The sequence below is a fragment of the Myotis myotis genome, unplaced genomic scaffold (genome assembly GCF_014108235.1).
Source record: "Myotis myotis isolate mMyoMyo1 unplaced genomic scaffold, mMyoMyo1.p scaffold_m19_p_4, whole genome shotgun sequence".
Taxonomy (NCBI): domain Eukaryota; kingdom Metazoa; phylum Chordata; class Mammalia; order Chiroptera; family Vespertilionidae; genus Myotis; species Myotis myotis.
Window position 1 is genome coordinate 79,682,360 of NW_023416346.1, and position 11,231 is coordinate 79,693,590.

General features: G+C 38.4%; 1 protein-coding gene across 1 annotated transcript in view; it reads right to left on the bottom strand.

Moving 5' to 3' along the window:
- The window catches only part of CHIC1 (cysteine rich hydrophobic domain 1), a 122,522-nt gene extending 117,891 nt beyond the window's left edge, over positions 1 to 4,631 (bottom strand). Inside the window, exon 1 of the mRNA XM_036305758.1 lies at positions 4,243 to 4,631. Coding sequence (XP_036161651.1) covers positions 4,243 to 4,532 — 290 coding nt within the window. The 5' untranslated portion in view covers positions 4,533 to 4,631. The remainder of the gene's footprint in view (positions 1 to 4,242) is intronic.
- Between the last annotated feature and the right edge of the window lie 6,600 nt (positions 4,632 to 11,231).

Genomic DNA, 11,231 nt, shown 5'->3' on the forward strand with positions numbered 1-11,231 from the left:
GAAGGCAAGACAACTAGTTAGTGTGATGAAAAAGGCCTGAATCAGGGAAGTGGTAGTAGGGAGGAGAATAATAAAAGTTTGGGTCATATATTGTTAATACTTGCTGATTGCTTAGTTGTGAAAATTGTGAGTGGGAAAGAGGAACAAAGGATGAATAACAAGATCATAGAGGTACATTTAACTGAGATGGAGAATATAGAAATAGGTAAGATTTTTTGAGGGGCTGGGACAAGGGTGTGAGTGTGTCTGTGGGTAGAATGAGTTCTGTATTGAGTATGTTGAATTTAAGATAAGGATGGGTCATAAGGTAAGAAAAACCAGATAACGGTCTGAGCAGAGTCTGGTACAGAGATACATATTTGGGGGACATCAGATAATTGAAACCATGAAGAGTCAAGATGAGATCATCTAAGGAGAACAAAGAATGAGAAGAATAGTAGGCTGATAACAAAACCCTGGGTAGTACTGGTATTCAAGGGGCAAGAGAGGAAGAGAGGCCCATGAATGAGACAGGTAAGATTTAGCCACAAAAATACAAGGAGAGTGAAGTGACCAAGGAATTTCTGGGGTTTCTTTGGCTGGAAAAAATTTTTTTAAAATCAGGATTTAAATACCTTTAGGCAAAACATATACTTTCCAGTTCAAGTAAGGCCCCATCATTACTCATGCTGCATCATTGTCTGTGACCTATCTTGCCTCTGAAGGCCTGTGTGCTTGTGACTCCCAGAGTAGAAGCCTCCAAGAAAGGGAGTCATTATAATTATCATATGCAGCCATGAGGACCAGAAAGGGAATAAAAGATGCCCACTAATTTAGCAACGAGAGGATCACAGGGGGATGAGAGCATGAGTGGGGGGGAAGGTTGGGAGTTAATGGGGGGATGAAGACACATTTGTAATACCTTAACCAATAAAGAAATTAAAAAAAAAAGAGGATCATGGTGATCTTAAGGTCAGTTCATCTGTGGTCATGGTGGCAGAATCCAGATTATAGAGGGGTGAAAATAGATATGGAGAATGTAGCAACACTTAAGAAATTTGGAAAAGGAAGGAAGAGAGACTAGACAGTAACTAGAGGGGAAATATAGGTCTAGGAAGGCTTTGGTTTTATTTTTGTGTTTAAAGAATTATTCTCTTAATATGTTTACAAGCTAAGCCAGTAGAGAAGCAGAGGAGTATTAGAAAGACAGGGGCCGCCTGATGGAGCATTATCTGAGAGAAGGCTATGGAAGGTACAAGTAGAGGGTTGAGCTTTGGGCAAGTAGAGAGACTCCTTGACCTCAGAGGTTGGAAGAAGTGAGCACAGGAATTCAGACCTAATTAAGATCCAATGCGGGTTTTACCGCAGGGGGAAAAAGTGACATAATTAAACTATGTTTTAAGAAAATTAGTTTGGCACAAGCATGCAGGATAGATTAGAGTGGGAAGAGGTGGCTGTCTGGGCCAATAATTCAAGCAGGAGATAATGGCAACCCAAACTAGAGTGGTGCCAGTAGAAATGGATAAAATTTTAAAAATCTAATAGACATTTCAAAATGCATGATGACATAATTTTGGGACAGATGGGCATTCAAAAAGAATGAAGAGGTAAAATGACTTAAGAATTTGAAATATTACCCCAGGAAATTAGAATGGTGTTATCAGGGTCAGAAAGGGGGCAACTGGAATGCACAGCCAATCTTGGGAGGGGAAATGCTAGGTTTAAAGTATACTGAGACTGAAGTGATGGTTCTCAAAATTTAAGTTTTGGAAAAAAAAGCTAAGTCCTCTACAAAACAGATGACTGGACAGAGAATGGAAAAAAGAAGAGGTGAGACAGAATAAGAAATATTTCATTCATATAGGGCAACTCTAACACTCCAATGCCAGAAAAAAATAAATAGAACCTGATATTTTAGATGTCTCAGAATTAACTATTTCCTAAGGATCTTACTTTAGCTACTAAAAAAAGTTTTCCTACCATTGACAGACCAGAGTCTCAGATCAAGTAAAATGTTCTCCTAAACATTTAATCTTTTATCAAATCTCAGACATTTGATGTCAAATGTTGAGAGAATGTGTACAATACAAAGTAATTTTCCAAACTATATGCATTGGTTAGCAATTCAATACTGGTTTGCTGCTTTTCAGGTTTTGGTTTTAATTAATACCAACAGTTGCTACCAACACCACCATTTCATACTCCTAATTCCAGAGTCTTTAAACTGGGAGGAATATTATACCTATAACAAGGACCACCACATGGCAAATGTCAGCGCTTTGCTTTTAATTAAAAATAGGTTGGTAAGTACTTCACCATGATTGTGTGAAGGGTAGAATGGAACCACAAGTGAGTTTCAGGGAACTTAAATTCTGTTTTCTTGCTCCCTGTCTGTTCTCTGAACTTTAGAAAATAATAGGGTGAGGAGTTCTGGAATATAAAATATAGCCTGGAATAAAAACCCTTTTTCTGTTCAGTCATGTTAAATAATCTGCATGAAAGTAACCTTTTGCACCATAATTAGTTTGGGTAAAAAAAAAAAGTCTCCCTAGTGATAAAAGGGATGAAATTAAAACAGTGCAGAAAGCTGGCATCTGGCCATTGTAGTCTATTGATAAAATTCTTGGACCAAGAGAAACTATTAAAATTGCCTAACCAAGAAGCAGGTGTAAAAATATCCCCAAACTCATCCTTCATTTAAAAATCTTTCTTAATACATTTCATGCAAAGACCACAGAAATATATTACAAAGAAAACATTCAACATGTTAAAATCAAAAGCTAACATGATGGACCCTGGCCAGTTGGTTGGCGTGTTCTCCTATGCACCGAAAGGTTGTAGGTTTGATTCCCGGTCAGGGCACATACCTGGGTTTCGGGTTCTGTCCTAGTTGGGGCCTGTGGAAGAGGCAACCAATCAATGTTTCTCTCTCATCTATGTCTGTCTGTCTCTCAAAACAGTAAAATATATCCTCGAGTGAGGATTAGGAAAAAAAAGCTAACATGATGGAGGGAGGTGGTATAATATGTATATTATAACATATGATTTCAGATAATATAAACTCAGTTGAAAATCAAAAAGGCTAGGGGAGCCATTATCAAAATCAGAGGCAGCATGACTTGATAGTAAAAAAAATAAAATAATAGCTCTATTTGAAAATGCAGTATAAGATAGCATAGTTAAGAGCATGAACATGACCCAGTACTCAAACTTTCAAGTATTTACAACCCAAGCACATAAAAATGAGAATGAAGTCTTCAAAGCCCAGAGAACCATTAACATTTCCTTTTACTTTGCAACTATTATGGTATGAGGTTCCCCTTTTTATTTTCTCAAATATTACCCAAAATTTCATTAAAAAAAGTCATTTTGCATTAGTTTTTACAATATCATCCTAGGCTTCTGAGGTACTAATTTTCATATATATATATTTAATGTTTGCATATTTAACGTTCTGGCATACAAAATCTCTTGCAAGTACGTATCTTAAATTATCTCAGAGCTGAAAGTTTTTAGAAACCATCTATCCAAAAACCCTAATTTTACAGACAGAGAAATAAAAGCCCAGAAAGGTAAGTAACCTGACCAAGGTCACAGGGTTAGAAAGAAGCAAAGCTGGGACTAACAACCAAGAGCCCTCACTTTCAATCCATTACTCTTTCTACTTTTCATAGCTACCTTTCAACCTGAACCTCTTTCATAGCTTTCTTTCAACCCGAACCTCTAATTGTGTGATATTTAGGGAAAGAGAGTGAGAGTGATAAAGACATGGAAAGGATAACTATTTATTCATTTAAGGACTGGATAGGAAGAATGGATGGATGATTATGTAGGTGGGTGGGAATTCTATGTCATATTTCTGTTTTGAAGAAACCAAGTCTAGGTCTTGTCAAATATCGCAGCAGTCACTGTATTCCACCAGACACCAATCTTAGCAGCAAATAATCTGACACATCCTGCAGTTGAAAGAGTATTCACTTGCCAGCGTACACAGAGAAGCAAGGACACTCACCTTCTGGATCCCAAACTCCTCACTCCCCTGTCCTATGCTCACTATTTACCTGGTTTTGGTGCATCACATTTGCATTCTCATTTCCTATACACCTCCCTCTCGCAGATTTCTCCATTTACATCAGGTGTCATTTCCTAAATGTATGCTTCAGTAAGCCCCGCCGCAGCCCCTACTCCACTGGCCCCTTGATCACCTTCTCATTTGTCGCCATATCTCAGCCTTTAAAAAGCCCATAACCCCCTCTCGCTTACACGGTGATGTGGCCGGCTCCCCGCACCAGTACAGGGTCGGGGGCATATCTCCGCAGGTGCTCCTCGCTCACTACCCGAGGCGGTGGCGGCGTCTCCTCCTCTTGCTCCTTCTCCTCTTCCTCTTCTTCCTCCTCTTCTTCCTCCTCCTCATCTCCCTCGTCATCCTCGAGCCCCGATACAGACGATGACGACGACGGCGACGACGAGGACGAGGACGTAGCTGCTTCTTCCTCCTCCTCCAGTTCCGAGATGGTGTCGAATTCCGCCATGTTGGGCAGCAAGATGCTCATCACGTGACCTCTCGATCGCCGCCACCCTCACGCAGGAGAGTTTGAACTTGCTGAGATGCTGGAAGTTCAGGGAGAAAGAAATGAAGAGAGAGAGGTGTATGGCAGGGAACGGGTTTGAGGAGATGCGCCTGCGTATTATGGTAGACAGGATGGGGTTTGGAGGCGGGGGCACGATGGAGAAAAGAGCAAATCAGTGTACGCTTGCGCAGCTCTAAGCAAAGAGGGGCGTTGAGGTGAACGCCAGTGAATTAAGGAGGTTCGGTCTTCTAGTGCTGATCTTAATACTGCTCTTTGGTCTTCTGCTGCTTGTATCCGGAGGACTTATCTTCTAGTTTTACTTTCTACTAATTAATAGTGAGTATTATTGCCCACTCCCAACCCCCACTGTAGGGAAAGCATATTCCATAAAAGTGGGGTTTGAGCTTTGCCCCAAATATCTCAAGGTACAAACCAATTAGTTACGTTGGTTCAGCATTATAGTTTAAAAGAATTTCACATAAGAACGTTGCCACACTCTAGAGGTATTTTCATTCACATTTTACTGAAAAGAAACTTTCTATTACTACTTCTATTCATACTGTGTAATACTTATAGAGGACTTTCTAAGCTAGGTACTCAAATGTACATATCTCATTTAATACTTCATAACCTTATGAAGTATGTACCATGATCATCTCATTTTACAGATGGAAAACCTAGATGCAGAGAGAATACATAAGTTTTTCAATGTCATGGAATTATTAATTAATGGCAGTTCTGACTTTAAACTTGTGGATCTCTTCTGATTCCAAAGCCCAGTACTATTAACCAAAGGACTGAAATTGTTTGAATAGGCTTTGTAGAGTAGTGCCTTTGGGGCTGCTTCTTGAAAGATGTTTGAATTTTGGAGATTTTTTGGGTGATGGTGGAGGGGAAGGGGCAGGAGGGAGCCTTCCAACCAAAGGAAACATTAATTAACATCATACATTTTCCAGAGACTGAGCTACACTCTTTCACATACAGTATTTCAATCAATCCTTAAACAATCCTGTGAGGTAAGCATCATTGTATCTATTTTACAGATGGCACAACAGAGTCTCAGGACGTTTAAATAATTTCTTAAGGTCTGGTGACCTTTTGTCCAAAATTTTTTATTTCAAATATTCTATCTTCTCACCCACTAAAATGATGTAGAGATCACATATTTTGAGTTTCCAATCCTTGTCCCAAACTATTTCATACTTCCATGTCATAATTCAGGGATCATTGGGACACTAAAGGCACACATCTGCTAAGTTATAAAACAAATACCATAATCCAAGTATTTGATATTAACTTCACTGCTCTTTCTGCTGCACTACAGTTGCATCTCAATTAGACTGGAGAAACAGATATAGTCACGCAGTATAGCAGTATAAACAAAGCATTTAGGATGTATGAAGGTGGAAGAAATTAGTTGTATAAGAGGCATTGATCAAACCATTATCATTACTGAGGAGTTTGTGTTATCAAAATGAAAAAAAAAAAGTTGTGCTGTACTCAAAAGCTTGATTATTTAAGAACTTTAAAACTAAGTTGTAAGCCTAGCTGGTGTGATTTGGTTGGATGTTGTCCTCTGCACCAAAGGGTTGCCAGTTCGATTCCCATTTAGGGAATATGCCCAGGTTGTGAGTTCAAGCCCAGGTCAGGGCCTGTGTGGGAGGCAGCCAATTGATTTCTCTCTCACATCAATGTTTCTCTCTCTCTCTCTCTCCTTCCCCTCTTTCTAAAAATCAATAAAAAATTTTAAAAAATATTCAAGTTGTAACATTTTTTTCTTAATTAAATCTTTATTGTTCAGATTATTACATTTGTTCCTCTTTTTTCCCCCCATAACTCCCCTCCTCCCAGTTCCCGCCCCACCCTCCGCCCTCACTCCCCACCCACTGTCCTCATCCATAGGTGCACAATTTTTGTCCAGTCTCTTCCCGCATCTCCCACACCCCTTTCCCCCCCAAGAATAGTCAGTCCATTCCCTTTCTATGTCCCTGATTCTATTATGATCACCAGATTATTTATTCACTTGATTCTTAGATTCACTTGTTGATAGATGCATGTTTGTTGTTCATAATTTGTATCTTTACCTTTTTCTTCTTCTTCCTCTTCTTAAAGGATACCTTTCAGCATTTCATATAATACTGGTTTGGTGGTGATGAACTCCTTTAGCTTTTCCTTGTCTGAAGTTGTAACATTTTATTAATCAATGTTACCCCAGTAAATTCAATTACAAATTTGCTGGTTTACCCTCCAGGAAAAAAAAAGTAACTAAAAAATTAATTGTAACACTATCACTAAGCAAAAGAAAAACAACTTTTTTATAGTATAGAGAATTTATCTGCTAAGCAGAAATTATAATTAAAGTTGGAACCTTAAGATATTTTGTAATAGCCTTCTGGTAAGACATACATGATATAGCTGCCTTTCTTAGGTATTAATAAATAACATGTCATATTTTGTTTATGGGACTGGCATACCTTAGACTTAAAATCAAATTAATATTCTGTACCAGTTCTTTTCTTTCAAAAAACAAAAAAGCTGTAAGCGGTACTAAAAATTTTTAAACATTATCTATAAAGGCCCACTAAGTTAATGTCAAGAGTGAGGTATTTTGCTGGTTACTACTTAAACAGTAGTTTCTCTTTTTCACCATTCAGGATTATGCTAGAAGAAGATACTCGAAGGAAAGAAAGGGAAATGAATATAAGGGGTGGGCTTTGTGATAAGGTACTGGTACTATGGTAAAAGTAAAGAAATGATGGTTATGAGGACTAGGAGGGAAGGACAGGAAGAAGGAAATTCCACTGTCAAAATGGAAAGAGGTTCGTGTTATTTAGTCAAATGTCAAAAGGACAAAGCAGTTCAGGGTAGTGCTAGGCTTGGAGAAATTTTCAAGTATAGTCAAATCTGCTCATCTGTATGCCTGCATATACAGTGTGCTGAAAAGGCATATATGATTCTAAAAGTAATTTGTGTTGCTGAACTGTAGGAGAATTTGGAATTGGGAAAGCTGAGAAAAACACATTTTGCCAGTAAACACAAGAAATAACATGATTTAAAAATGATAATTTAGCAACCTCCAAGAATAGTAAAAGTAGGCGTGGATGTAAAATAAAGTAGGCTATGTGATTTTCTGCCTGATGTGCTAAGGGGAGTATCTCCTCCTAGCATAATCCTGAGTGGTGAAAAAGGGAAACTACTGTTTAAGTAGTAACCAGCAAAATACTTCACTCTTTGGCTTTTCTTTCCTCTTATGGGTAACTCTTCCCATATGATGCATAGGGACCTGAGGCAAGCAGCCACAGGTTTAACCATCTGAGGTCATTTCAACTTTAAAATAACTGAAAGGAAGTGTAACTTTAAAAAAATGTTCATAAATAAAATATTATTGCAACACAGCTACACTCATTTATGTGTTGTCTGTGGCTATTTTCATATTAGAACAACAGAGTTGAGTAGTTATCACACAGATCATATTACTCACAAAAACTAAAATATTTACTATCTGACCCTTTATAGAAAAAAAAAAATGCCATAACCTGAACCATGCAATTTGCTAGTTAGAGTTATTTCTTGTCTTTACCAACAACTTTATCAGCTGGTCCACCTACAAGGGACCTTTATGAGTAAAATATCCAGTAGTAGAGTTTGCTTCAAGTGCTCAGTTAATGACATGAAGGTTTTGTCTTGATTCTTCCATCTTTGGCTTTTCTTTCCTTTTATGGGGAAACTTTTCATTTTTTAATACATATGTTTTTATTGATTTTTAAATGAAGAGGGAGAGAGAGATAGAAACATCGATGAGAGAGACACATTGATGGGCTTCCTTCTAATGGGGATTGGGCCTGCAACTTGAACATGTGCCCTGACCAGGATTGAACCCAGGGCCTCTTGGGTCCATGGGACAATGCTCAATCCACCAAACAACACCAGTCAGGCAATTTTTTATTCCTTTTGGTACATGATATCAGCTGGAAGCTCCAGGTTCTTCACAGCAACCCCATTATCATGAGTAAATTTTATTTTCTTAGCATTTCCAACAAAAAGTTCATTCTTAATGACTCTATCTGGGTCATGTGCTTATTCCTTTTATTTTTTATTTAAAAATATATATATATATATATATATATATATATATATATATGATATTTCCGAGTGGAAGGGAGAGGGAGAGATAGAAACATCCATGATGAGAGAGAATCATCGATCAGCTGCCTCCTGCACACTCCACACTGGGGATAAAGCCTGCAAACGGGGCATATGTTCTGACTGGGAACGAACCATGACCTTCTGGTTCATAGGTCAACACTCAACTACTGAACAACACTAGCAGGGCCTTTTTTTAAAAAAAATATTCTCACCCAAGGATATTAGAGAGAGAGAGGAAGGGAAAGGGAGAGAGGATGGGAGGAAGAGAGAAAGAGAGAGAGAGAGAAACATTGACCTGAGAGAAACATGGATCCGTTGCCTCCCATAGGTGCCCCAAATGGAGATCAAACCCGCAACCCAGGTATGTGCCCTGACTGGGAATTGAACCCACAAGCTTTTTATGTACAAGACGACTCATCCAACCAAGTGAGCCATCAGGCCAGGACACCTGCTTATTCTAGAAACTTTTCTTAGTGAGGCAGGAAATGCCACAATCTTATTGAATATGCCTGGGATATGTGCACACCCCGGCACATGAGAATGGTGTCAATTCCATAAAAAACAATACACTAAGAGAAGAAAAAGGTACTTATCCAGTGAATATTGGGAGTTGCTTCTTGGAAAGGGGAGAATGTATGCTGCTTAGAATAAGAATCAAATGCCACTAGATCATCTAAAAGTATAATTTAAAAAGTAAATGTGATCCATTTGAGAGCAAAATTATAATCAAATTAATATTACAAAATAAATTTCTGCTGGAAAACAAAAAGAACACTTAAATTTTCCTGGTGTTTTATTTCTTCATTTGTTATGTGTTACCCTGTACTTGTCACATAGCATTTTTGAATATCTGTCCATGTCAATAAATATAGATCTACATTGTCTACTTTTATGTCTACATATATGTTATCATATGGTTACAACAATAATTTAGCCAATCTCTATTGCAGATATTTAGGCTGTTGGCCAGTTTTTTATTACCAACAAGACTCTTGAATATACCTCTTGACTTACACTTCTAAGTATTCTCTTAAGATAAATTTCAAGGAGGACTGTTAGATGTTTATTTATTTATTTTTACCCCCCCCCCCCATTGACCTCTTCTAACCCACCCCTCTCCCCCACCCCAGGCCTTCACCACCTGTGTCCACGGGTCATGCATATATCCATACAAGTTCATTGGTTGATCTCTCCCACTCACCCTCCCCTGCCTTCCCTCTGAGGTTCAACAGTCTGTTCATGCTTTTATGACTGTGGGTCTATTTTTGATCATCAGTTTATTTGGTTCATTACATTCCACATATGAGTGAGATCATGTGATACTTATCTTTCTCTGACTGGCTTATTTTGCTGAGCATAATACTCTCTAGGTCCATCCATGCTGTTGCAAATGGTAAGAGTTCTTTCTTTTTTCTTCCTGTGTAGTATTCCATTGTGAAAATGTACCATAGTTTTGTTTTAATTTAAATTCTTTATTGTTTAAAGTATTACATATGCCTCCTCTCCGCCCCCCCCCCATTGACCTCTCTCTGGCAACTCCCACCCAACAGCAGATGCCCTCACTCCCCTACTGTCTGTGTCCATCGGTTATGCTTATATGCATGCATACAAGTCCTTTGGTTAATCTCTTACCACCACTCCTTTCCACTCTCCCCTACCTTTCCTCTGAGGTTTCCAGTCTGTTCGATGCTTCTCTGTTTCTGGATTTATTTTTGTTCACCAGTTTATGTTGCTCATTATAGTCCACAAATGAGTGAGATCATGTGATATTTATCTTTCTCTGACTGGCTTATTTCACTTAGCATAATGCTCTCCAGGTCCATTCATGCTATTGAGAATGGCGAGTTCTTTTTTCCAGCAGCATAAGTATTCCATTGTGTAGATGTACCACAGTTTTTTAATTCACACATCTCCTGATGGGCACTTAGGCTGTTTCCAAACCTTAGCTATTGTAAATTGTGCTGCTATGAGCATAGGGGTGCATATATCCTTTCTGATTGGTGTTTCTGGTTTCTTGGGATATATTCCTAGAAGTGAGATTACTGGGTCAAATGGGAGTGCCATTTTTAATTTTTTGAGGAAACTCAAAATTTTTTTCCGCAGTGGCTGCACCAGTCTGCATTCCCACCAACAGTGTACTAGGGCTCCTTTTCTCCACAATATTGCCAACACTTGTCTTTCGTTGATTTTTTGATGATAGCCATTCTGACAGGTGTGAGGTGATATCTCATTGTCATTATGATTTGCATCTCTCAGATGATTAGCGACTGAGTATTTTTTCATATGCCTCTTGGCTCTCTGCATGTCTAATTTGGAGAAGTATCTATTTAGGTCTTTTGTCTGTTTTTTTTCTTCTTAGATTTTTTGTCTTTCTTTTGTTAAGTTGTATGAGTTCCCTATATATTTTTTGATATTAACCCCTTATCAGATATATCGTTGGCAAATATGTTCTCCCACACAGTATGCTCCCTTTTCGTTTTGTTGATGGTTTGTTTTGATGTGCAGAAGCTTTTTATTTTGATGTAGTCCATTTGT